Here is a 27,268-nt window from a genome sequence, read left to right on the forward strand (position 1 = left end):
CTGAAATAATAGCTAGGCTATAGTTAGGAATTTAGGCAATAGTTCCAGGTAAAAAAAAAATATATACACATATGAGTACACATATATAATTGCTTTTAGTCCCTTCTCTGTAAGAAGAGTGGGCAATTTCAGACATTCTGGATAAGCTTAAACATAATTTTCATTTGTTGGTTAGAGGAACTACATTCCCCCAAATTTCAAAAGATGAATTTCCCCAGTGTTTGAAAGAGCATGGCAGAGGCAGAGATGGAGAATTTTACATGTTACACATTCAGGACCTTGGGCTCACTGAGGCTTCTTGCACTTCGGGGGGGTCTTGTGAACTGTGGGGTCTCCTGGAGTCCTTCCCCTGGTGCTGAAGTAGTGTGGTGGTTGGGACAGAAGCTCTCCGAATGTCTTTTGGTTAGGAGAGATGTTTGCAGAGGTCGGGATCAGGTTGGAACAGGCCACAGTCTGTGATCCTTGTGAACTGCGCAGTTGGTCTTTGTCCTCCTTTCTGACACAGAGCTTCTGAAATCCTTGGAATTTCCTGAGTAGCAAGGGTGATGGGAGCATCTTTTGTTACTCATAACAACCCCCCTTATAGCCAAACCTGAGTTTACACTAATAACATGACTGCAGTCACACAGATAGTTGTGCGACTGCTTGCCAGGGGAAACAATTGTGTCGGGACTTTCATCCCCACCCCCTGGCCAGGATGGCAGAGAGGGGCGGAAGATGGCGGCCATTGTGTGGCCAGTGACTGCGAGGCCGTGCCCGGACTGAGCCCACTACTTGGACTGACTCTGGCCGGCAGCTTTCTGAGAACTGGGCTGGCGAGCGCTTCAGGGTGTGGAGGGTAGAGAGCCCTGAGAAGGTGTAAGGCTCTGGGAACCCCCTCTCAGCTCTGTGCAGCTCTTCCCTGTAACTATTTCCCAGTTGCATCCTTTACAAAAACATGGTAATAGCAAAGTGTTTGCCCAAGGTTTGTGAGGCATTCTAGGGAGCTGTCAAACCCAGTCGGTCACAAGGCCACGTAGCCAGCTGGGCCTCGCAGCTCATACCTGAAGCTGGGGCAGTCTTGTGTCCCGGCCTTTCCTCCCTGGGGTCTACACTAACTCCAGGTAGTCTAGTGTCAGAATTGGATTGCATTTTTCTAACTCCAGGTGAGTTAGAACTAGTTGTCAGAAGTGTAAAAATAACCCATCCCTCAATGCAGAGCTCGCTTGTCTAGTGACACAAGGAGGCTGACTGTGGTGTGGGAGAGTCGAGTCCCGTCTGTGTCTTGTTTGTTAATTATGATCTCGAGTGAGGAAGGAGGGCAAAGTGCTAAGAGTGGGCCTTTTCAGGTCCATGAAATAGCCTCCTGGGGTGACCCTGTTCTTCCCCGAGGTTCTGATTTACTTCCTGAGACCCTGTGAGGATGACCCTCACTGGAAGCTGAGGGGAAGCCACTGTGACCCAGCAGCCCCTTTCTTAGAGCTCATTACCTTGGTGGTGACATGGGCTCTTCGGGAACTCGCCTTGTGCAATCAGCAGCTGGGCATAGCTCACACTGTGACCTGCCAAGTGTCAGGCAGGAAGGCCTCTGGATTCAGCCTGACACAATGGCAGCGTCACCAGGGCACTAAAAAGCCTTGAAGGGGACAATTCTGTGGCCAGACTCATGCCAGGACTGCGGGTGTGTCCCGCAGACCTTGCCCCCCTGGTGACCGGCCCCAGAGGGCTGGCTTCCAGGAACCCCCTGGTTGGTGAGTTCATGCAGTCAGCCTGCGCGCCTGGAGGAGTTGCTCAGAGTCTGTGTTGCTGTCCCTTCCTTCTCGAGCCCCACCCTCTCCTTCATGTGCGAGCCACACCCTGCATTTTAGTGTGCACACAGGGGAGTGGGCTTTGTTTGAGGATTCATGGGGTGTTGGTCATGTTCTGCCCAGATTATTTCTCCCAGAAGCTACGCAGCCAAGTGAAAGGAACGCAGGTGGAGAAATAGGCTTCACTCTTGCTGGATCCCTCAGCCCTCTTCAGTTTCTTCATGAACTCCTAAGCATTTTTCAGGCCTGGCCCAACCCAGTTGCCATTGCAGTGTCTGCCACCTTCTATCTTTCCCAAGCAGAATTCATTTTCCCTTCCTCAGCTCTCATCTTTCAGAAATTCATCACAATGTCCCTTTTGTTGTTGAGTTATAATTCAGACTATGCAATAAGTACTTGTCAGACATATACAGTCATGCAACCTCTACCACAATCCAAAATTGCCCCCCCCAATTTCCTCGTACTCTTTTTTCGTTAAACCCTCTCTTCACCCCCAGCCCCTGGCAATCCTATATCTCTCCCAGTGTTCTGCCTTCGCAAGAATATCACCAGAGGGACTACTAAAGTCGGCATCCTCCTCAGTGTGGCTACTGTCACCTGACACGTGCATGTGCCGTGTGCACCAGGGTTCCTGCCTTTTCATTGCTGAGTGCTCCAAGCTGTTCATCCGTAGCCCACTTGGACTTCTTCCGCACATGCAGATATCTGGATATTTTTCTGTCTCGTTCCCTGGTGTATAGCGATCTCCTCTAGGGGGGTACAGCTATGTGTTGTGGGCCCTGTGTCCACAGCCTGCACACAGTATGCGCTTGCAGAGTGAGGGGCGGGGGCGGCTGTGTGTCATGATGATCCTTGATCCTCCAGCCTCGGCGGAGGGGCGAGTGTCAGGATGGTCTGAGGACAGGAGAGCCTCAGCAGTAGCCAGGCCAGGCCTGGGCTCTCTCTGCTGGTCTCTGCTCAGCTTGTGTTAGCAGGTGACCTGGAAAGACACCCGGGTTGTGCAGGAAGCAGGCTCCTTCCTTCAGGGTGGTGTCTGTGATGGGTGGGGTGCCAGTATATGTTGAAGGGTTCTCAGTGCACCCCCCCCACTCTGCCTTCCAGGGCTCCATGTCTTGAATTCATGGGGGTGTGCTCCAGATGTGTGCCTGTCTCTTTCCCCCAAGCCCTCTTTGGGCCTTCTTTGCACTGAGTCACAGCTGCACTCGGTCGTTAAAAATAGACCCGGGGCTCTCTGCCCTGTGACACCCTGCTGCTCTCTCGCTGACACTGGAATGCTTATGTGCACATTTGGAGGGACTTAAGGTCAGGGAACATTTCTGTTTGGGGATCTTCTTGCCGTGACCCCAGAAGCAGTAAAGGTAAGGGGGCGCCGAAATCCTGAGGACCAGCGCATGTTAGAAAGACTCAGCATAATGATGGCTCATTATTTGGGAGGCTCTGGAGTTCAGGGCAGTTCCTATAACCCAGTAGAAATGATCTGTCATTTGCTATAGTGACAGCAGCCCAGTTGTAAAGCCACAGGGCTTGAAATTAGACTGGCCAGGGTTCAAGCTGTGAGTGCACTCCTTGCTGGCCCTCACTGTAGGCACGTTGTATGGTGGCTCTGAGTGTCAGCTTCTCCTTTGTGTGGTATCTGCCCCACCGGGGTGATGACCCCTGTGTGGAAAGTCCCTAAGAGGCCTCCTGCAGGGCAGCTGTTTCCACAGCTTTCTTCTCGCTGTATTCCCACCAAACATTACAGTGCACTGGATGTCTAAGGAAAAAGTTACGGATTCTGAGCGGACACGGGAGACCAAATGCATGTACCAGTACCACATCTCCTCATCTTTGTTGGTTTTAGCCACTACGGTGTCCTTAAATTACTTCAACAGCTGCCCAAGTCGGGCTGGTGACTCGAGCCTCACCAGCCGTAGCTGGGCTTAAAATAGAGACGTGTCCCTTGAGGGCTATGCAGGCCCCTGGCTGGCAGGCCAGGCGGTGTCTGCACCCAGCCTGCACTGGACTCTGGGCAGCTGGGGACTACAGAACTCCCCTCCAGAGAGCCCGTTCCACATGAGGCCAGCCAGGCTCTCCTTGATCCTGAAGCCTTGAGGGTATGTGTCCTCAGCCTCTTGCCCCACTGCCGCCTGGCCTGAGGTGACTGACCCTTCCTCAGAGAACGGGTGCCTGGGTGGGTGTGGGGCTGGACGTGGGGGAGGCAAGAATCTGGTGGGAGCCAGCACCTTAGGCTTGGCACACTGTCTGAAAGTGGGCTGGACTTTCTGGCCCTTGTTACGGGACATGAAGGGCGCCACTGAGAGGCATTTTGAGGGTAGAAAGCGAGACTAAGAAAGTGAAGTAGGAGGAATGCTCCAAAAGAAAAGGCTGTCCCTTTGGTTGAGCGTCCTGCTAGTTAAGCCCACGGTCAGGTCGTTGTGTTTAAATATCAGTGTGTCAGAGCCAGCCAGAGAATGGCCACAGAGCAAAGGCCCACATAGAAAGGTCAGGTCTCTCCCACTGAAAGAAATGACCGACAGGGCGACTTTGTGCCCAGAACCGCGTTCCTCTAGCTTAAATGTGTCAGTAACTGCTTCCTCCACGGCCTCCTCCCCCACACAGGTGCCTCCATGGAGTCTGACCTGTGTTGACTGGAGCCAGGCAGACGGTACACAAGGAAGGTGGCCTGGACCGTCACCATGGCTTCCTCTGGCGCGGAGAACCAGCTCCAGAGAATCATCCGAGACTTGCAAGGTACATGCAGGCTTCGGGCACGGTGGGGTCGGTTTGACAGGGTGGTGGTGCTGCTGCTGTTGCCAGTTAGAATTCATGCCTTTCATTTTCCCTTCTCACCGGGAGTAATTGGACCCCGTGGGACACATGTTGAAGTATTTGGGGTCAGGTGTCTTCCCCGGTACGGCTCAGAGAGCTTGCCGGGCCCTTCTCTCAGGACACTGTAAAACAACTCTATAAACAAAATCAAACACTTCTTTCTGAGTCCAGGTCTGATTTCAGTTTGTGTGTGTGTGTGTGTTTGCAAGTTGCCTGTTAAGCCTTTGGCTGAGTCATGCGCCTCTGGGCTCTGAGTCGGCGCACGTGGAAGGAGGATTTTCCCTGCCTCTCAGCAGGAAGACGAGATACATCGTCTTGCTTGTTTTGCTCTCTCGCCTGGTCCTGACTGGCAGGTGGCCTGTTCTTGCGACACTCTCCAGCTCCAAGCGTGCTGTCTCTAGATGTCCCTGGATTCGGCCTTGCCCAGTGGGGACTGCTGCTGCAGCCCTGTCTCCCTCGACAGAGGCAGTGAGGGTGCATGCAAAAAGCGGCAGACGTGGGGGGTATTTTCCTCTGGTCACAGGGACTAGGACCTGACTTCACCCTTTCAGGTATTTCCTAAGGGTCAAAATTCTGACAGGTTTTCATGTCCTACATCTCCCCTGTTTGTCCTCAAAAGCCTCTGTGGAGCGCCAGTACGTTTGCCGCAGCACAGCCTGAAAGCGAGCACTTCCTCCGCCACGCAGACTTGGGGGCACTCTTGCTGGCGGCGGAGGCCCAGGCTCCTGGCCACCGCAGCCTCTCTGCCAGAGGCAGCCACAGTAGAGTCGCACTCTAAAGGCCGAGTCAGCCAGCTAAAAACCCCCTTCTCAGGTTCATCTTCTAGTAGATAGGACTTTGGTCTTCTAATTGCTGTCATTTCCGAGGTGTTTCACACGTGTCAGGCACCGCCCTGCATGTGTCTGCGGACAGTACCCGAGGGAGCACAGTACCCCCGGTAGCACAGTACCCCAGGGAGCGCTCACATTTGGTCCTGTGTGGCGGGCTCCATTGCCATTCCGATTTTGCAGGTGTGGGGCCAGGCACAGAGAGCGAGTGACTTCCCTTCGGCCACACGTCTGCCTCGTCGGGCACACACTCCTGGTGCCAGCGTCTGTGCCCTTGGCCACTCAGCCTGCTGTCAGCCAGGATAGGAGGTGCTTTTGTCGTTCCTAGACACACACACACAGAGGCGGAGGGGGTCCAATGACAGTCCCTACGAGTCTGAGTCCACTGCTGGCTTTCTGAGGTTTGCCACAGGTCGATCATCTTTTGAGAACTTCAGTGTCTGGATCTGAAAGATGACCTGGGACCCGGAGGTCCTGCGGGAGGGAGGAGACAGGGAGAGGCGTCTCGGGCCGAGCTGATCCGGGGAGGACAGGCACGAGCGTGTCTTAGTCGCCCTTGCCCACCCCAAGTGCCGAGCGCCCGGTCGTCCGAGGCTGTCAGCCAGTCCTCTGCTGTGCCCACAGAGCACTTCGGTGGGAAGTGCCACTTTGTCCAGACCTTTTTTCGTACATTGGGTTACCCTCTTACTAAGTATGCGGTGATGTGTTGTGGACAGTGTGTATGGGGATGTCCTGGTGCCGCTCGCCGCCGCCGCGCCTCTGAGGCAGCCCTGATCCTCCTGGTGACAGCAGCCGCTCGGGCTCTGGAGGCAGGCAGGCTGGGGTCAGCCCCCAGTTCTGCTTGTCCACCCGGGAAGATGATGACACGTGCCTTCACTTTCTAAGGAGCCGTTGTAACTTCATGCAGTAAGTTTGATGATAACACCCAGTTCTCAAGGTTGTTGGAAGAAGAAAATGCCTAATCGTGGAGGGCTAAGTGTATTCCTAAGTAACATCTTGGAGTATGCATCTTTCATATGCAGAGACTCCTTTCAGGATGTCGAGTTCCCAGATCAGGTGGTGAACATTTACCAGCCGAGGCAGAGGAGGAAGGCCGGTCGTCCTTCCTGTCCTGTCCCAGCCACAGTGACACTTCTAGCAGGTCGCCGCTGGACAGTCGTCACTTGTTGGAAGTCAGTCCCAAGAACCTCTCTGTCCTACTTGCTGGCCTTTGCCCAGGGAGCCAGTGCTGCTTAGACTTGGACTGGAGCAGCTGTGCTCCAACTGCGGGCCCGAGAGGGGGGCTGGGGGCTCCCCTTCTGGTTTGCTCCCCCACCTTCCACCCTTTTTTCTTTTGAAGGGTTGTTGGAGGAGATGTTTTGGCCAGCATATTCTAACCCTCTGAGCTTGAGACATTTTTCCAGTTATCCAAATCAGCTTTTAACAGCCCCTCTGGTTCACAGCAGAGACCCTGAATGAGTCAAAGGTGGCTTTTTCCTTTTTCTGCACACAGAGGTCAAGGGGTTACTTTGGAGAAAGGGTTTTCATTCTAGCTCTTTGCCACCTACAGGCTTTGACCAGGCGCTCTGACCTCAGTGTGAGTGCCTCATCCGTCCAATGGACTACAGTAACAGACTTTACTCATTCTCACCTGCATTTCCCCTCATTTTAACAGCGCTCAAATTTTGATCATCTTAAAAAATCACTTGTTAAGATCTTAGCTTTGTTAAAATAAGGCAGTTCCTACCTCAGAGTACTGTATTAAATAAATAAAGACACGCAGAGGCCTGGCCCCTAATTGGCACTTAGTTAACAGAAGCTGGCATTGTATTGTTGTCTTTCTTGGAATTGTTATCATTTGCACCTTCTGGGTCTTCTTGAAACCTGGACTTACCTCTGCTGAGCAGTAGGGTTACAGTAAAGAACAACAGGAAACATGACCAGAATAAAGGATCAAGCTTTCTAGAAGTCAGTATTAGGGGGCTGTCGACTAATCCATCCATACTACAAACCTCTGTTGACACAGTAGTGTGTGTGAATAACAAGGCCTCCCTGGTGGGCACAGAGGGATGACTGAAATTGTGCCCATCGGTGAGCTGTGGTAAAGTGACCATGCGTTCTCGGGGCTTCCCACACCTCCCGCTGTGAATGGCCATGCCCTGGTGCACCTACAGCTTGGCATAGCAAAGAGGCCTTACCATCACTGACTGACTACGTCCTCCCCCTGCGTCCCGGCTGCTCCGCTCCTCTCTCTGAGGGTAGGCTCCATCTGTTACATGGTCCTGCTTGTTGTCTTACAGATGCTGTGAAAGAACTAAGCAGAGAATTTAAGGAAGCCGAGGAACCCATCACAGATGACAGCACCAGCTTGCATAAGTTTTCTTACAAACTTGAGTATCTCCTTCAAGTAGGTTATTTCTGTAAAGTTTCGTATCTGCCCTATTGTCTCTTTTCTTCCTCACGGGTAACTCAGCAGGATTCAGAATGTGGTTCAGGAAACTCAGGAGAGCCAGTAAGCTCTGTGGTTAGACCCAAGGTCAGAGCAGTCCCCGCAGGAGCCCCGCTCTCCAAGTGCAATCCTCTGTGGAGATGCACTGTGGTCCCTTCCAATGGCTTTGGGAGTTTCGAGGATGCTTTTGAGATTCACTTCAGCCTAAGACAGATCACAAGCTCACTTAGCAGGAAGCTTAACTTTGGGATAGTTTTACCCTGTGGAATCTCCAGGCGGATATAGATTTGTCTACACATCAGTCATAATTTTTCCAAGATTGTGTGGCTCCTCTGACAATTACCCAAAGCCTGTTTCAGAGCCTGGCTGCTCTCAGTGTGGCATGTAGCTACAGCATCAGCATCATTGCGGACAAGTCAGGAGCATACTCCTGGCCTGCTGAATGCGCCTTTCTGGAGTCAGTCAGAAAGTTTCTGTTAAGAGGCTCTTTAGCAGTATAGTGCTTATGTCCTCTTGACTCAAGCACAGAGCCAGAGAACTCTGCAGGTCTGGATAAATACAGGCAGCTATACCAGACAGGAAGGAAATGGACTGGCATGTTAATGTGTTGTGAGATGTTATCTTAGGGTGGTAGTATTAGGCCTGATAATTTTTTTCTTTTTTGGGAGGTTTATTCCTATTTCTTAATAACAGTATATGCAGATATGTATATCTACTATGTGCACAGAAGGAAAAATGCTGTAAAAGTTATGCTATGCTATAGAAAGATCATTTTGAACATCATTAGTTTCTAATATCACATCCCAACAAAGCAAATACTGAAACTTGAGTAACTGGGATAAAATGTCCTAACTCATTTCCCTAAGTTGAGAAAGTTAACACTCCTCATGCGCCCTTAAGACGTTCATTTGTAGATTTTTATCATGCTGATAGCACTTTGATGGCCGTGGGCCCAACCCTAGCCACAGAAGTGAATCTCAGACTCTAGCATTATACTGCTTAAGAGCCTCGGAACAGAAACTTTCTGGACTGACTGCAGAGAGACACGTTCAACAGGCCAGGAAATACGTTCCTAACTTGTCCTTCCAGGGGTAAGCATTTCGGGGAGCTGCTATCCTAAATCTCACCAGTTATATGACCTAAAGCCAGTAAACTCCTAGACTCAGTTTCCTCATCTATAATTTAGAGATTAGAACACCCTCACTTGCCAATGAATAAAAACATTGCCAGTAAAGTGCCTTGCTGGGCAATTAAGAAGCCATTGTTATATCATTGACAAGGATGATTGAACAGAGGTGTTCTCCCTGTCCCTTTCCCTGACCAGTTTGATCAGAAGGAGAAGGCCACCCTGCTGGGCACCAAAAAGGACTACTGGGATTATTTCTGTGCCTGCTTGGCCAAGGTGAAAGGAGCCAACGATGGAATCCGATTCGTCAAGTCGATTCCAGAGGTAGGTGGCTCAGCCTCACAAGCTCCTCTCAGCTGCCTTTTAGCTTCTCTGGCAGCCACAGCCAAGGGAGGAAACAGGGTGTACAGATGGTAGAGAAGTGAAAGAGTCTAGTCCAGTGCCCGTGCCAGCTGGAGTGGGTGGATTTGTTCTTACAGGGAGTGACGGTGTTAGATACACTGACACTGAGAGCCTGGCGTTTCCCACCAGTTACACCATCTGACATCCGAGAAAACAGGAAAATCCTGGCTCTGAGGGCTTTCTTTTGCAAATTTCTTTAACATCCATGCAGCACATACAGGTCTTGTGAGATCTCGTATGGTGGCACACTCGGGTTCTTGATTGGAGCAGTGCTTTAATGCATCAAAAATCTGGAGAGGGTCTTCATTGTTGTCCTCCTCTCTGTAAATCTAGCTCATTTTCTCCTCTTCCCTCCTCAGAACAAGTAATGTCTTTAACTTTCAGACTTCAGACAGCCAAAATCTGTAAATAAATTTAATCCTCATTTCCCAGGATTATGAAATACTTAGGTCTATTTCTTGTTGTCTAGTTCCCTTTTTGTCTTAATATGCAGTTAGACTTTTAGATGATCAAGGTCAGGGAAGCTGACTTCTATAAGCAAAAAGCATTCCGTGTTTGCACAAACACGGTTGGTTTCTTGGTGACAAGACTCCCCTTCCCAGTGAGTCTAGTTCATCTCTGCTGAAGACTGCTCTCTGGTGCTTCATGGGATGGAGTGACTTAGACGGCTCTAGGCTGGATGGGCTGCCGGCTGGCAGGGTAGTAGTAACTAACAATTCAGTGGCGTCCAGGCCAATAAGCAGGAAGATAAAAGGCAATTGATGAGCGGCATGACTGGGCAAGGACCTTTTGGGGTAGGAGGCAGCCATATGAGCTAAAACGATTTCTCATGAGAACATATATGATGTTTTAGATGCTTAAAATTTAAGGAATTAGGTAATGAAAGCGGGCCTGCTGTCTCAAAAAACGACACAAATCAAGCTGTGCAATATTTTTACTCATATTAAGAAGGAACTGTTGTGCTCTTCCCCAAAGGATGTTTAAAAATACCTCTTAAAATAAATATCCCCCTTCGTATATATATATATATATATAATCAACTTAGTTAATAGGCCTGATTGAAAATAGAGCTTCAAAGGTTAAATAATAACTTTTAAGGTTCTGACTGTTACAATGGCTGTTGTGCAATAAGGACAAATACCACCTTGGGGGTTTATAGACTTGGACACTTACAGAGGTGCTTACTGAGTTCAGGGGGGCCAGGGTGTGGGTGTGTGGTTGCACGACTGGTAAGCTTCATCTCACTATGCCCTGCTCAGCTGTCCTCATCAACCTGTTTCTTGGTTATGACCATTAACACTTTGCCCTCCCCTCACTCATCAATAGAAAAATTATTTGGTGATGGGGGCATTATCAAGACTGTCCCCTAAGCATCTCTCAGGATTAACGATCTGCAGATAGCACGGTTGTTTATATAAAACCAGTAACCTCAAACTCAATTGGAGAAATGTCTTAGAGTCTGTACTTCCTGAGGTTTCACACTTTTTTATTTTTCAAAGTTAACTTCATATCTTGGTATTTAATTGAATCAGCAATAATAGGACACACAGCTCTGAATATAATGGCTCTCTGTACCAGGATGTTTATACTATCACCAAAGTGCTAGAACTTGCAACTGACCACATACTTCCCGCCTCAATACAGTCTTACTAGTAGGGGGGTTTAGCACCATCTTTTGGCTACACCGTAGCTGCCCCCTTTCCCCACCACAAAGCATTTCTGACCTTTGAGATCACACTGAGAGCATGCATCTTTGTTTACCTGCTCAGGCGAGAGCCTGATAGAGCAGGGGCATCTGGCAGGCTGAGCAGGTTTGAGTTTGTACCTGCTCTCAAGCCTAGAAAACTATTAGGATTTACAGACTGGTCTCAGGTGACTTCTGTGACTGTCCTTTAAATGTCATCCATTTTGGCAGCTGTGTGCCCACAGCTGGCAGAAGCCTCTCACCAGCATTTCCGACCTCTGTTTTGATAAGCTCCCAGAAGCCTCTGGAAGCCATGTTTTGGCACAATGGGGAAAGGTTTCAAAGACAGGCCTGGAGCTGAACCCACCTGTACCACCACCTCAGACTTCCTGAAACAGAAACATGTCCATTCTGTCATTACCTCAGAATGACTGGCCCACTCCTCCTCATGCTCCCAGTCACCTGATGAGCGCAGTGAGTGGCATGCTGGAAAAGAAACAAATCCAAATCCAAGCAGTAAAGCTCTGGCAACCATTTATCGATGGTTTTGTAAGGACTCAAAGGACAGTGTCACACATCCATCCAAACTTCTTTAAAGTGCCCCTGACACACACCTGCCTCGCCCTCCTCTTTCTCCTCCCTTGCGCTAGGGTTCCAGCCAAACCCTGCAGGCCTCTGCCCCTCTACCTGTTTTCCCAACACCTTAAAAATGAGCCAAGATGTCACTCAAACCGAGACCATCTCCTTCTCCTCAAGCATACTTCTCTAGTCTGTGAGGAGGCCTTTGTTTACCTTCAATTATTCTAAAATAGGGAAGTCAGATAGTTCCTTATCTGACTCCAACCCGGAGATTCTGGTGGATATAAGGAGGAAGAGTGACATAAGGGTAGAACCCAGAGATGTTTGAGAGCATCTCATGAAAATGTCTTCCTTGACATGTTTGCGGGAGTTGATAGATTATTCTCCCATCAAGGCCTACACGAAGGCCTCCTTCTCTGGGGTGAAAGTATCATTCTGTCCTTTAAGGAACATGAGTAAAGCCACTGTGTAAGGCAGAATTAGGCGACACTTCCTTCTATATGGAAGCCATCCGTTAGGCCAGTCTATAGTTGGAGTTGAGATGACAGCTCTTCATGTGATCTACTGTCCATGTGATCTATTGTTTCCAGCTCCGGACGTCTCTGGGAAAAGGAAGAGCATTTATTCGCTACTCCTTGGTACACCAGAGGTTGGCAGACACTTTACAGCAGTGCTTCATGAATGCCAAAGTGACCAGGTAAGGACATGACAGTTCTGGGCTTACCCCCATACCATTCCAGAGTGAATTCGCGTCCCCTCATAAAACAGCTGCAGCAGCAGCAGTGCCTGTTTGCGTGACACCTGACATAAGAAAACTCCTCCCACATCTGTCATCCTCTTCTGCCTCTTCCTACCACAACCTTTGATAGGCTTGTGGGTCTGGTAGCTCTGAGTTTTTGTAAGTGAGGGAAGTGAGGCTCTCAGAGGCTAAAACATCCTTCGTTAGGCCCATCAGTACTAAATCATAGACTAGGAACTTGGATGCAGGTCTCTGAAGTGGTAATGCTCTGTAGTTTTCCCTGGTGCATGGCATGTCTTTGGTTCTGGCATTAATGGACACAACCCCTGGCTCTCTGGACCAGAGAGTTGCAAACTTGGCCTCAGCAGAATCACATGTGGGGGTTTTCAAGTAACTGAGCCTGGGGCTTCACCAGAGATCCGCCCCCACAGTCAGCATCCACGGGGGTGTGTCTGGGCTCCATGGAGACTGAATAGCCACTGGATTGGCAGCTCCTCTGGTGCTCAGGTTGTCCCTGTGATCAGCCTTCCCCTGTGAGTGCTGGAGCAGGGCAGGGCAGGGGGGCAGATGTCAGATAAGGAGCTGTGGCTCTGGTAGCTGTCAGCTGAGCTGCTCTGTGTTGCCCTGCACCCCTTTCCCAGCTCTGCCTCCCCTCTCCCCAGGGAATGTTTTTTCAGTTGAGCAAATGAATCACTTATCTGTTTAAAAAAAGCAACTGTTGGGGAAAAATATTTTGTCACATTTAAGATTGATTTGCATAAAGATGTATTTCTCATGAACATAACATTTGTGAATTTATAGATTTGAGAACCTTTGTACATTTTATTTGAAGGTTATTTTGTTAAGTGTTGGGTGGAAACCATCATAACAGTAACAACCTGACTTCCAGTGTTATCATAATTCACAGCTATCAGCCAAATTGCTCTTTAAGCTCATCAGTACTTTCTCTTTGAAATCTTACACATGAAATGAAACAGCCACTGCCTTGAAGTGTAAGTCTTTTGTTCTTTTAATTGGTGTCTGCACAGAAATTAGTAGCAAGTTCAGTGTCCTATATTGAGTACTCTGAAAGGAGCAGAACAGTCAGTCCTCTTTCAAAATGGAAGTGTTCCTGTCCCTCCACCTGCCGTTCTTGGCAAGTAATGGACGTTTAAGGTCTCACTTCCCTGCTGGGAATTAGATACCATATAAATAATGTGAATAAGTATCTAGTTCAGTTCAGCCATTTCCTAGGTAGGAGAGCACATTTCTGTGAGAGCTATGACTTCAGCAGTGAAAATCAGATTGGTGTATGTCTTTAATTAATTTAGTAACCTGAGTTAGCATGAGGCGGAGCCATTCTGGGAGGACCGGCTGAATTCACTCCTTCTTTATCTTACTGACCCTTGTTATTAATACCTTTTTATGTTTTCCGTGCAGTGACTGGTACTATGCAAGAAGCCCTTTTCTGAAGCCCAAACTCAGCTCTGACATTGTGGGCCAGCTCTATGAGCTCACTGATGTCCAGTTTGACCTGGCGTCGAGGGGCTACGACTTGGATGCTGCCTGGCCAACCTTCGCCAGGTACTTTGAGAATGACTTGGTTTAAAAGCTATGGGAAAGACATGATTGAGGTTTCCACTCAAGGCAGTTTTGCTTGCTCAGTAATTGAGTAAAACATTGTGACTCTGGTTCTGCTAATTTCAGAGCCTTTGTTGAATCGTGACTAATGATCATCTCTGACAGCCTGGAAGTGCAACTATCCCAGCTGGCCAGGTGATTCAAGGCCTTAGAGGGGCATATACAAGAAGGGTGTTTTAAATGTGTTCAAGGTCTTGGTGTGGGCAGGGGGGAGGAGCAGGTGGGCTTTTCCCTATTTGTGTTCTTTGCAGAGTGATCATAGAGGCCTCCCTGGCATAAGAGGACGAAAGCTAGAGCACATCCACATAAGGGCTGCTGGAAAGGTTGCAGTATTTTCATTTCTTGCACCACTGGGCATTTGTATGCCCTGTAGCTGGATCCTCAGCCCACCCATGAGGGAGCGGCTGGGCAGGCATGCCCACAGAGCAGAGGGGTTTGCGCAGAGGCATACAGCAGGGCCAGCGCACCAGACCCAACTTCAGCAAGTCTGGTGATCTCTGTTTTTGTCTCGCTTTCTTTGAGGAAGTGGTCTCAATTTCAGTTTTCATTTTTTTATTCAAAAATATTTTCTAATATAGAGCAAAGTACTGAATATAATGAAAACCATAGACCAGCCACCAGTATTTAATAGCCAAGTTTGCCATACTTCAGATGTCCTTTTAAAAACTTTTTATTTTGAAATCATTTCAGAATTACAAAAATGTTGCAAAAAATAGAGTTCTCATCCACCCTTCATGCCAACTCTCTAGTCATCAATATTTCACTGCAACTCTTCTGTCATTCTTTCTCTGTGTATGCACTGGTACATTTTCTGAGCCATTTGAGAATTAATTATATAGAGTTAAACACTCCTAAGTACTTCATTATGTATTTCTTAAAATTAAGGATGTCCTCTTACATAGCCTCAGTACAATTAGTAAATGAGTATTGATACAGTCGCTATTGCAGTCTCCTCTACAGACTGTGCAAATTTTGAGAGCTAGCCAAAAAAGACCTTTTAGAATCTAGGATACAGCCCAGAACCTGTTCGTTGGATTTAACGTTGTGTTTGGACCTCTTAATTTAGAGCTCAGTACAGGCTAGTTTCTCAGTACAGGCTAGTCGTTTTGGAAGTTGTTTCTTAATTCGAGCTTCCCTAGTGTCTCCTACTTATCAGCTTCAGCTTCTGCGTTGCTGCCAGGCAGGTGTACGTGTGTTGCCGGCCTCAGCTCAATCCACCTGGGTACCGAGCGTTGGTCTGTGCCACCTTACGCGAGGCTAACTGAGATCGTGTGGCTAAGGCAATTTCTGCCAGGTCTCTTGAAAAGAAACTTCCATGCCTTGCTTCGAAGTTAAGATGTATCCTATAGGAAGATACTTGAAATTAAGTTATTATCCTTTTTCTTGCCTGAATCAGTTACTAATGTCTTTGTGGCCAGAGCAATTTTCTAAATTCATTATTCCTTCTTTGCTAGTAATTGTCATTGTGTTAGATAGACGAACTCTTCTTTATTCCTTGTTTATTTATTAATTGATATTAGTATTAACTCAGTGCTTATATTCTGCCAGCGCAATTACTTATTTTGATACTAGATCTTAGCCAAAAGACTGAGAAGCGATGTGATTACTTATTTTGAAACTTGTCTTATATTTGAAACTAAACTAATTGTGGTGGGTGTTTTGTTATGTCTAACTTTTTTTTTTAAGAAATAAAATATAAATACAAGTAAAACCTCACCTGACCGCTGTCCTTCCCCCTTTCCTCCCTTAGAAGTAATTGCAGCCCTGTAGGTGATATATTATTCCCAAATATTTTTGTTTTACTATGTGTGCATCTGAATGTTTTTTTATTTGGTATATATATTTTAAATTTGTGTACATTGCATTATGGGATAGTTATCTTTTTGCTGCATACTTTTACCATCCCACATTATTTTTGAGATTTTTATCTGTGTTTGCACATGAACTTGTATAGCTGTAGAGTAGGGCTGGCAAACCACACCCTCAAGGCAGTATGTGACTGGCCTCATCCGCTCTTTCACAAGCTGTTCTCAGCTGTTTTCATGCCACAGTCTCAAGGCTTAGTTATCGTAACAGAGACCTAAGAATGGAAGTCCAAAATTTTACTAGCATTACAAAAAAGAGATTACCAATCCAGAGGGTAGACTGCTCTGTTGTGGGATTCAGTCACAGTGTACCTAGTTCCCTTACGTGGTTCCTGTTGCTCTACCAGTGCTGTCTGGGATTTTGCCACATCTCTTGTTGCACACACGAGACAATCTTTAGAGTAGATACGAAGAAGTGGAATTTGCTTGCTGGCAAAGATGAACAACTTTCCAAATGATGCCATTCTGATTTAAGGAAAGATTCTGGTTCAGTAAAAATATGCTTACTTTGCAACATTCCTTCTAAAGGAGAACGCTCAGAGAAGCGCGGGTGCTGTAGACCCATGCTGCCGAGCGGGCTGTCTGCAGAGGCGACCTGCCCCCGCCTGTGCTGCCAGTCTCACGAGTGAGGAGCAGGTCTCCAGCCGTCTTCCACATGGGCCACATCAGGTGGTGACAGGGAGCGCCTAAGCCCAGTGACACCTTACTGACCAGACCGACAGCTACATGAGCCTCACTTAGCAGACGGGCACCGCAAACACTCCAGGAAGCGTAAACCAAAGTGTGGGAAATACTCTGTCCACAACAGTTCTATTTTTTGGCAGCAGGAGGAAAGTCGTGGTGTTTAAGCTTTAGCATTAGTGTCCATCTGCCACAGACCAATGTAAATGTGCTCTTCGATAGCAACTGTTAGGTCTGGCCTTCTTGCTGGCAGATCTTTGCCCCCTCCCACCAAGGTCTCCCTGACCGGCTATGCTGGCGTATTTCCTGCTGTGATATAGGCATGTCTGTTCTGTGGCTCCACAGGAGGACGCTGGCTGCGGGCCCCTCTGCGTACCTGTGGAAGCCCCCCAGCCGGAGCTCCAGCGTGAGCAGTCTGGTGAGCAGCTACCTGCAGGTAATGGCAGGGCGGCCGGGGCTTCCTGCCCACAGTGTCACTCAGGCTGTGCCTTCCCCAGCGACTCAGGGCAGTGTTCTTGGGCACCTCTTCCAGGACCACAGGTGCCCCTCAGCCATACCAGGTGTTCCTAAAGTCCATATCCTTACAGCAGATAGAATTGGGGCCTTCTAACACTAAATTTTTTTAAAAGCTTTTTAAGCATTTTAAAAGAACCAATTTAGCATGGTGGTAAAATCCTGACTGTCACCGCCCAGCTGTGAGAGCCCGGGGAGGTGACGTGCACTCTTGAAGGCATCAGCTCACTCTTTCACAAAATGAGGACACTAAAATCACGCCAGGTTGGAAGTCCATGGCATCCGGGCTTGATTCGGGCAGGTGCTCAGTAAATTTACTGGGGAAGGCTAGTTTTATAAGAAATGTGAGTATGTCATAGGTGTATTCGTTGTGGGAAAGAACACTAAACTTAAACAGCAAAACAAAAACTGACCGATTCAAGGCGCATTAAGAATAGAAAATAGACAAATAGACCTCTTAACCCTGTTTTGTGGTTTCATGACCACAGAATTAGTAGGTATGGCGTGAAGGGTGAACAGTAGTTTAAATATAACTTAGTGCCAACAGCCGGCTGTCACCAGAGTTACAGGAGCCTGGGTGGGACACGCGAGCTCTGAGCCTCGGAGCTCACTCATGCGGCATGTGCTCACGGGTGCCGCCGCGCTGCCCTGGCTGATGCTTTGAGCAAAGGTGAGGCCCCTTTTGAGTAGCCCAATTGATTAACCTTCGGTAATAATGATTGTTGGATTTTTACTTCTGCGACCATTACACGCTAGTTTTTCCTGGCAGCCAAACTACTTGTTTTCCCTCCCCAGACTCAGGAGTTGGCCTCTAGCTTTGACCTGAACAGCCCATTAAATAATGAGGCACTGGAGGGCTTTGATGAGATGCGTGTGGAGCTGGACCAGTTGGAGGTGCGGGAGAAGCATCTGCAGGAGCAGATGCAGCAGCTGGACAGAGAGAACCAGGAGCTGAGGGCAACTGTCAGGTTGCAGGGCGAGCAGCTGTGCGTGGAGAAGGAGCGGGTCCGTGCTGCCTCCGAGGACAATGCGCGCCTCGCTTCCATGATGACTGAGCTCCAGAAACAGTGGGGGGTTGCACAGAACACGGTGAAGGAGCTGCAGAAGTGTCTGCAGACCCCGGAGCTGGGAGCAGCAGAGAAGGAGGAAGATTACCAATCATCTCTGCAGCGGCTGGAGTCTCTGCTGCAGCCGCTGGCTCGGGAGTTTGAGGTCACATGGGATTCACTGGGCAGGAAGACTCAGCAGTTAGCTAGCGTCTCAGAGCAGCTGGGCTCGGCTGAGCAGAAGTCAGCTGCAGCACTGGACACAAAGCAGCAAGACCTCGTTCCCAGTGACTCAGCCCTGGAGGTTCAGGAACTAGGGAACAAGCTTCAAGCCCTAGAAGGACTGAGCACCACGGCAGGGGAGGGCCGTCTGCAGCAGAGTGCCCAGCTGGAGCAGCTGACCAAGGAGCTGCAGCTGAAGGAGGAGGCCCGGGCGAGCCTGGAGTGCCTGGTAAAGGAGATGGCCCCTCTCCGGGAGGAGCTGGCCGGGAAGGGGCAGGAGGCCGCGCAGCTCCAACAGCAGCTGCAGGAGTCACTGGCGCACTCGCGCTCACTGCAGGAAGAGCTGGCAGAGGTGAGGCGGCAGGAGCAGCAGCAGCAGGAAGAAAAGGAGCTGCTGGAGCAAGAGGCCAGGGCTCTGACACGGCAGCTGCAACTCCTGGAGGCCCAGCTGGCACAGGTGAGCCAGCATGTGAGTGACCTGGAGGAGCAGAGGAAGCAGCTCATCCAGGACAAAGACCACCTCAGCCAGAAGGTAGGAACTCTGGAGCGGCTTGCCGGGCAACCAGGCCCAGATCTGCCCGCAGCAGGTGGGAAGAGTGAGGCACTGGACCCCCTTAACTCCACTCTACAGCATGCCAGCCAGAAGCCAGAGGAGGAGCAGAGAGCCCTGCAGGAGGGACAGATGGACGGCACTAAGATGCAAGGGGGTGACCAAGAGAAGCTCCAGCAAGCCAACAGGGAGCTGGAGGAGGAGCTGCAGAAAGTGACTGGGCGCAACCAGCTCCTGGAGGACAAGCTGCAGGCTCTCCAGGCCGAGTACCAGGCGCTGCAGCAGCGGGAGGCAGCGATTCGGGGCTCCCTGTCCTCCCTGGAGTCGGAGCAGGCCAGTATCCGGCACATGGGTGAGCAGATGGAGGCAAGCCTCCTGGCTGTGAAGAAGGCCAAGGAGACCATGAAGGCCCATGTGGCAGAGAAGGAGGCTGCTCTGCAGAGCAAGGAGGCGGAGTGCCAGCAGCTGCGGGAGCAGGTGGACCAGTGTCGGCAGCTAGCAGAGGCCCGGGGCGGGGAACTCAGGGCACTTGAGAGCCGGTGTCACCAGCAGACCCAGCTGATTGAGACCCTCACAGCAGAAAAGGGCCAAAAGGGACTCGACCCACCCCAAGACGGCGCCTCCCACGAGCTGGCCACCCAGCTGGCCCTGTCTCAGGCGCAGGTGGAGGTCCACCAGGGGGAGGCTCAGCGACTGCAGGCTAAGGTGCTGGACCTCCAGACCAGACTCCAGGCAGCGCTGGGCAGCCAGGAGAAGGTGCAGAGCCAGCTGAGTGTGACTGAGGCAGCTCTGAGTGACCACAAGGTCCTCGTGCAGCAACTGAAGGAGCAGAATGAAGCCCTCAACAGGGCCCATGTCCAGGAGCTGCTGCAGTGCTCGGCACGGGAAGGAGCGCTCCGGGAGGAGAGGGCTGATGAGGCCCAGCAGCGGGAGGATGAGCTGCAGGCCCTGCGTGAGGCGCTGTCCCAGGCGAAATGCAGCTCCCAGGAAGCCCAGGTGGAACACGCGGAGCTGCGGGAGCAGCTCCACCGGGCCAACACAGACACCGCCGAGCTCGGCATCCAGGTGTGTGCACTGACCGCGGAGAAAGAGCAGCTGGAGGGGACATTGGCCTGTACGACCCAGGAGCTCCAGGCGACCAAAGAGGCATCCTCAAGGGAGCGGGAGGTCCTAGAAGGCCAAGTGGCAGGGCTGCAGCGAGAGAAGGAGAGCTTGCAGGAGAAGCTGAAGGTGGCCGAGGAAGTAGCCAGCTCACTGCCTGGCCTGCAGGCCCAGCTAGCCCAGGCCGAGCAGCGGGTCCAGAGCCTCCAGGAGTCTGCACACCAGGACCTTGACACCCTCAAGTTCCAACTGAGCACTGAGATCATGAACTACCAGAGCAGACTTAAGGTAATCCTGGCCTTGACCGACTGGCCTCGTGAGGGCTGGTGGGCCCATGAGGTTGTGGGATGCACCTTCCGCCATGTGGCACGTGAAGGCCCTTGTGTGACTGGGGGCTGGTCCCTTCCTCTTGCAGTCCATCCTCTCCTTTTCCCTGCGGGGACAAGTCAGGAGCACAGCGTAGATTCAGGATCTCTGTAGACAAGTTGGTGTGCCCACCCAGAATTTATTTTTTAATTACCAGTCTCAAAGCTTAAAGACTGTACTCTCATTTCTCTAAGGCGTTAGCTATCAGGAGCTGGGTGGCAGCCGCCCACTTTAAAGGAGGCTCATGCTGGTGTTTTCCTCACATTCCCACACTCACCTGCTCCTCCGCGCGAGTGAGTCTGGCTGCCCTGCCTGGTCTCCACACATCACTGCAGGTGCCAGCAGTTCCCAACTGCCTCAAGTGCTGTCCCTGGCTCTCTGTCCCTTCAGGTGCTAGCCTGGTAGCAGGTGCAGGCCTTGGGATAGACGAGCTGAGTAGAGCAGTCACCGTGGACCTGTGGACCTGTGATAGCGCACACAGCAAAAAGTGAAGCGGGTGTGCGGAGCCCACGGGCGTGTCCCTAGCGAGCTGGTTTATGGAGCTGCCACTTGTCTGCGGGATCAGACTGCTCTGGGCCCTTCCCTCTTAGGCAGCTGCAGCACTTCACAGATGTGCCCCCCACCCCATCATCTACCTGTTTGGCTCATTGGACCCCTTTTTCCTGCAGAAATTTAAATAGTAAATTTGGGTATCAAGCCAAGCCTTTTTTTTACCATACAGAACTGGGGTACAGGCCAGTGGTGCAGGGGCAGTGAGAGAATTCACCAGACACAGAGTGGAGAGCAGAACAGGCAGATCGACCAAGTACACTGCTGAGGGGCAGCCGGCGGGTTAGGAGAGGTCTGCCGCGCCATGTGGGTCAGCTCATGTGGGATCGAACTAGCACTGAAGCGGCTTCAGCCAGCTTGCAGTGCTCTGCCCTAACCTGCTGCACCACCAGGGAGGGCCCTAAGCCAAGTCTGTAAGTAAACTTGGAAGGATTTTATGACCAGTGAAGCCCAAAGCTTATTGAGTTGGGAGGAGGGGAGACAGGCTTGTGTTACCCACTTGCGGTTATAAAGCTGAGGGAATCTCAGATCCAGGACCCCACTCTTACAACCCCTTTTTCATCCTTGCCAGACTTCCAGTGAAGAGTGCAGGAGCCTCAGGGACCAGCTTGAGGAACAAGGCCTTCACCTTAGGGCCGCTGAGGAGACTGTGGGGAAGCTGAAGGTAGGTTGTGCTCGTGCGTACTCCCTGCAAGCCGTCTTCAGGTCACCTTGTGGACACCCGTTGTAGCACAGCCCTTCCCCTCCCAGACACCTGCTTGGAGCGGCCAAATGTGTTTTTTCACCCAGCCCCCTGCGTCTTGTGGAAAGGAAATATTTTCCTCCTTAGCATCTCTGCAGGTGTTCTCTAGTCCATGATTCAGAACTGAGTGGGTGCAGGGGCTATAGTGAAACCCAAGTTTTCAGGACATTGCCTTTTAAGTGAACCCTGCCACCCACCTCCGCCTCCACCGCAGAGATTCTGACCCGTTGCTCCCCACATCCCCCATCACCCTCAGTTGACGTTAATGCTTAAGGGGCACACTTACAAATGGGAGTGAGGTCCACTTCACAGGTACAGAGCAGACTTTCCGGGCCCCTTGAAGGTTGACAAGAAAATGAAAGCCCCGAGGGACGGGCCACATCTTCCCTTTATGGCATCTTGCACAGCTTCGCCAAGTGACTGTCTTCTTGGTGTCCTGTTCAGGCTGCCCAGGCGGATATGGGAGAGAAGCTGAGCTGCACTAGCAACCACCTCGCGGAGTGCCAGGCCACCATGCTGAGGAAGGATGAGGAAGGGGCTGCCCTGCGCACAGACCTGGACAGGTGGTCACCCCGTTGCCCACAGAACTACCAGTACCGTTTTCAGAAAGAGCCTGTTTGGTGCAGTCACTTAGAAAGTAGCTGCTTGCGTTAAGCGGCAGGCGTCCTCTTTCAAAAAACCACAGACTCGGTGCTCGGGCCAGAGGCAGGCCCGGAGGAGCTGGCAGTGGGCCCTATCCAGAGCTGCAGACCTTTTTTCCTAATTCCATTTTCTTATCTCTGGCAGGGCATGTTTCAGTTCAGTAACTTCATGCTTGAGAAAAACCTACATGAGACGAAAATTGGGGTGTCATAACAATAACAGCAGGCATTTTAATAATGCCTCAAATGGGGCTGGCACCATTTTGAATACTTTGCATCTCTTTGCTTATTTAACCCTCCCGACAGTCCTGTGAGGATGGCATTATTATTCACCCCCATTTTAAACTTGAGGAAGATGGGGTTCGGAAAAAAGTCACTTTCCCAAAGTCAGACATAGCAGACCCAGGCCATTTGGCTCCGAGTCTGTTTTCTTAACAAATAGCTAAGAAAAGGTAGCTTGGGCTTGGTTTGGTTTTAGTGGACTGACGAACGTGTGCGTATTTTGCCCACCGTGGAGGTTTGACTTGAACACCTCCAGGTTACCTCTGAGAAGTGAGGCCGCGGGATTAGGTGTGGGCTTCTCCCAAGCTCAGCGAGCGAGTGAGAGAGCGCGCCAGGGACCACCATCGGCTTCTCTTTCTGTGGATTGGTGCTGCCTGGAGGCTGCATCCTGCTGCCACCCTTCTCCATGACCCTTCTCCATGCTAATCTGGTGGCCAGCTCCCAGCCGCCTTGCACCTCCTTGTCGGGGGCCACTTGGAGTTGTGGGCATGAGCCAGACACCTGCTGATGGGGCCAGCTAGTCCTGCCGGTGCCTGATTCAGACAGTTTAGCGGAAGAAGGGAGGCACGTGTGCCCTCAGCTGGGGAGGCATGCCAGACAGTCCGAAGCTCTAGGGTGACTGCCCACCTCCGTCTCCTACCACCCACCGTCTAGGCCCGGGCACAGGCTCTGTGGAAAATCCAGAGCATCTGGGATGTTCAGTAACCTGGGTATATATTTCTTCTCTTCTGAATCTTCCAGAGTACTACAGGCCTCCAGCTGCCTTTAGCCAGGTCGTATCCTCATGATAATTTAAACAGAGATCCGCCTAACTGGTGGTATTTTTAAAAACACCGTAACGGTGGTGGTTAGTAAGATCTCTGAGCAGCTCTTTTAGCTGCTCAACATTGCAGACTCCATCTGCTAGGGACTGGATTTTATTTATGTGAGTGTGTGTGTGTCTGCACGTGCCTCGTCTAACCCTGAAATCATTTGAATCGACGGTGTCTTATAGATAACCTCTTGGTAACTGTCATGTTGGACCCGGAAGGGCTGGATTCGATGGCACGTAATTCATCTCTGCAGAGCCTCTTGTTTAACAGAGGTTCTCAGAATATCATAGTGGGCCCCGGGGTCTAGAGCACATCCTTGGGGCATTGAGCTGAAAGCGGGTGGGCAGGGATAGGAAGACGGAGTGGTTCACCCCCTGGAGCATCTGGAACAGAATTCTTTAGGCCTTGGGGTTGTCAGGTAGCGATTTGCAGTGCAGATTGAGTGCCTGCTGTGTGCCCAGAGCCATGCTCCAGGTGTGGCATGGCAAAGACACATGAAAGATGGCGTGGTCACCTCCAGGAAGTAACGTCTCTGTCCTCGCCTGGCACTTTTTATCTCTTGGGAATCCCCCGTCACCAGCCATGAGCCTGACCCCTCAGGCTCCTCTCGCCACCTCCATCCCTGCCTAAGAGCCAAATGGTGCAATTTCCCTCTCCCTGATGACTTTCTGGCCACCTAAGGGCCCCCTACTCTCCTGGAACAACCCTTGTATTCGGCAGCAGAGGGAAGGTGCTGTTTCTAGAGCTGTGAGGGGATTTCTCCAAAACTAGGGGACCCACACTAGAGGCCTGATTTAGTCCTGCGGCACTGGGGCAACTGGAAATAGTGGGTATTCAGGAAGACCACTTAACTATGCCTCCATTAGGACCCAGAAGGAACTTGAGAAAGCCACAGCAAAACTCCAAGAGTATTATGAGAGACTCTGCCAGGAGGTAACGAACCGGGAAAAGAATGACCAGAAGATGCTCGCTGACCTGGATGACCTCAACAGAACCAAGAAGTACCTGGAGGAACGGCTTATAGAGCTGCTCAGGTGCGTGTCATGACAAGCAGGTGTCTGGGGCCTTCCCCCAAACAGCTTTTCTTTGAAGAAATGCAATTGTTCTCAAAAGGGCTCACCAAGGGAAATGGCCTCCTTGTCCACCATGGCAGTTTTTCAGGGCCTTTGAAGAGTGGGGTTCACCGTTCTCAGCGCTGCTCAGCAGGCTTTGTGGTTCCACACTGCTTTGTAATTATTTGTAATTATTTTCAAAATCTCTGGGCTTAGCCACAAGAGTGACAGTAAATGATGCTTGACATCTGAGGAGTTTCCCTTTTTTTTGCCCCTCTTTATAGAGCCTTTTTCTCCTCCATTCCACTTTCCCCATTTCCAGGAGTCCCAAACACCGCTGCCTGCAGACAGCTAACGTAAATGCGTGAGTGGGCCAGAAGGGCACGCTGAGAAACCAGCGACACGGCACACTCTGTCCCTGCCAGTTACTGCCATGTCGAGCCCGGAGTTGCCAGGTCACCTTGCTTCTTAGTGCTGAGCTTTAATCTGCTGCACCACCAGGGAGGGCCCCGGGGATCACCTTGCTTCTTAAGAGAAGAAGGAAATCTGGTCCTCTCTGATGGTGCAGCAGGTTAAAGCATAGCACAGTGAGCGACAGCCACTTGAGTGCCAGTTCGACCCCCACCCCAGAGCTGACCCACATGGCGCAGCAGACCTCTCCTGCCTCACCACCTTGCCCCCTCAGCAGGGTACTTTGTTGATCTGCCTGTTCGGCTCCCCACTCTGTCTCTGGTGAATCCTCTCACCGCCCCTGCACCTCTGGCCTATATCCCAGTTCTGTATGCATAAATAAATAAATCTTAAAAAAAAGAGAGAGAGAGAGAGAGAAGGTGGAATCTAGATTTTTATGTGAAATTGTCCTGAAATGTTGGCAGGTCTTTCAAAAAGTTTTCTTTGGCCCTCCCTGGTGGTGCAACAGGTTAAAACGCACCACTAGAAGCTATCCACAGCCACTGCAGCACAGGTTCTAGCCCCAGCCAGGGAGGTGACCCACATGGCACAGCAGACCTCTCCTGTCCCTCCCGCTGCTCCCCTCAGCACTGTATTTCAGTCCATCTGTCTGTTCTGCTCCCCACTCTGTCTCTGGTGAATCCTCTCACACTCCCGCCCACACCTTTGGCATATACCCCAGTTCTTATATACATAAATAAACAAATATATTTTTTTAAGTTTCCTTTAACATTTTCTTAAGACAAAAAACAGAATAGCATGATGCACCCCTGCATATCTTTCCTAGCTTTAGTATTCCTAAGCTCTCAGCCATCTTGTTTCATCCAAAGTCTCTCTCTCCCTCCATCTCCTCTACCTTCCCAGATTACTTTGAAGCAGGTTTCCTGCCATTATCTCATTTCATCCTCAAGTATTTCAGTATATACCTCCTCAAGTCAAGGGTTCTGCATGTTTCACAGCCATAATCTCATTGCATATAATATTTGAATTAACTTTTTAATTCCTGTTATCAAATATCTAGTCAGTTTCAGTTTTTTCCAGTTACCTTATACTTTTTTTCCTAATCATAATTAAATTAGATCCATACATTGCATAGTGATTATTTATTTATTTAATCTCTTTCCATCAGTCCCAACCATCCTATTTAATTTCTCTCTCTCTCTCTCTCTTTTTTTTTTTTCCTTTTTGACCTTACAAGCCAGGTTATTCATCTGTTAGAGTTATAACCTGAATTTTGAGTGCATCCCTGGAATGTTATTGAAGAGGTTCTTCTAATCTTTTTATTTCACATACTTTGATAGGCACAACTGCAGTAGTTCCTGTAATGAATAGGTATGGTGCTCGTCAGGCCTGGCTGCAGAGTAGAATCACTAGAGGAGCTGTTAAAAAAAATACCCATGTCGCCCTCCCTGGTGGAGCAGCAGGTTAAAGCACAGTACTAAGAAGCTAAAGCTACCTCAGCAGGATTTCAATCCCTGGCCTGGGAGGTGACCCACATGGCACAGCAGACCTCTCCTGACCCACACGCTGAAAAAAAAAAAAAATATTGTCATTTTGTGCTAATTAGTAAAGGAGAATGGTGCTAAATGGCATGCTTAAAAAAAAAAAATTCTAAGTGAATCAATGTGATGAAAATCTAGGAACTTTAAAAATGACCAGAATTTTCCTTTAGATTTTATACTATGTTTGAGAAATTACATTAAAACTTATTTCTGGAGGAAAAAAAAAAATACCCATGTCCAGAACAACTGAGTTGGAATTTCTGGGAGTGGGTCTAGGCATCATTGAACCAGAATTGAGAACTACTACCCTAGTAGAGGCTTATTCAGACTCATGTTCAAAATTTTGGCAAGAAGCCTTCAGAAAATGGTGTGTGGTTTTGGGTCTCTTTTCATGGTCCACAGAATGATGACTTTTCTCTTTGTGATGCTAGCGGTATGAATAAGCAATGCCTAGATCTACTAATTGAGGTTGCAAAGTGAAGATACTAAATTATAACTAATTTGGGAGCTTAAAAACTTATCAATTTACAAACTTGGAACTCAGGACATGTGTGACCTCAGAAGGCAGGCAGTTTCCAAGAAACCCCAGGTCCTAACAGCATGCCCGCATTATCGGGTGTCTGTGCCTGACTTGGGGGATAGGAAGGAAAAGCTGTGGACTGGCCGGGACAACAGTGTTGGTCAGAGAATAAGTCTTCCTGCTTCCTCATCATTTCAGGCATCCTTGAAAAAAATCAGTCAATTCCATGCCCTGGCTTTTATACTTAAAGAGAAAGAGCCATGTTTGGCTGGTCATGGAGGCCACGTCTTTCAGGCCATGAATGGCTCTGGTGTTCGTCATCGAGGTTGAGATGCTGCCACATGGGGCCACAGTAACCCTCAGGATGCTGGTTG

General features: G+C 49.9%; 1 protein-coding gene across 1 annotated transcript in view; it reads left to right on the forward strand.

Moving 5' to 3' along the window:
* Nucleotides 1-27,268, forward strand: part of FYCO1 (FYVE and coiled-coil domain containing 1) — a 60,468-nt gene that overhangs the window by 5,668 nt on the left and 27,532 nt on the right. Inside the window, exons 2-11 of the mRNA XM_012720513.1 lie at nucleotides 4,386-4,517; nucleotides 7,702-7,808; nucleotides 9,175-9,300; nucleotides 12,232-12,338; nucleotides 13,800-13,943; nucleotides 16,892-16,982; nucleotides 17,855-20,266; nucleotides 21,465-21,557; nucleotides 22,080-22,198; nucleotides 24,237-24,404. Of these exons, the coding sequence (XP_012575967.1) occupies nucleotides 4,463-4,517; nucleotides 7,702-7,808; nucleotides 9,175-9,300; nucleotides 12,232-12,338; nucleotides 13,800-13,943; nucleotides 16,892-16,982; nucleotides 17,855-20,266; nucleotides 21,465-21,557; nucleotides 22,080-22,198; nucleotides 24,237-24,404 (3,422 nt within the window). The 5' untranslated portion in view covers nucleotides 4,386-4,462. The remainder of the gene's footprint in view (nucleotides 1-4,385; nucleotides 4,518-7,701; nucleotides 7,809-9,174; nucleotides 9,301-12,231; nucleotides 12,339-13,799; nucleotides 13,944-16,891; nucleotides 16,983-17,854; nucleotides 20,267-21,464; nucleotides 21,558-22,079; nucleotides 22,199-24,236; nucleotides 24,405-27,268) is intronic.

This window comes from Condylura cristata, unplaced genomic scaffold, assembly GCF_000260355.1.
Source record: "Condylura cristata isolate star-nosed mole 26May11 unplaced genomic scaffold, ConCri1.0 scaffold00004, whole genome shotgun sequence".
NCBI classification, from domain to species: Eukaryota; Metazoa; Chordata; class Mammalia; order Eulipotyphla; family Talpidae; genus Condylura; species Condylura cristata.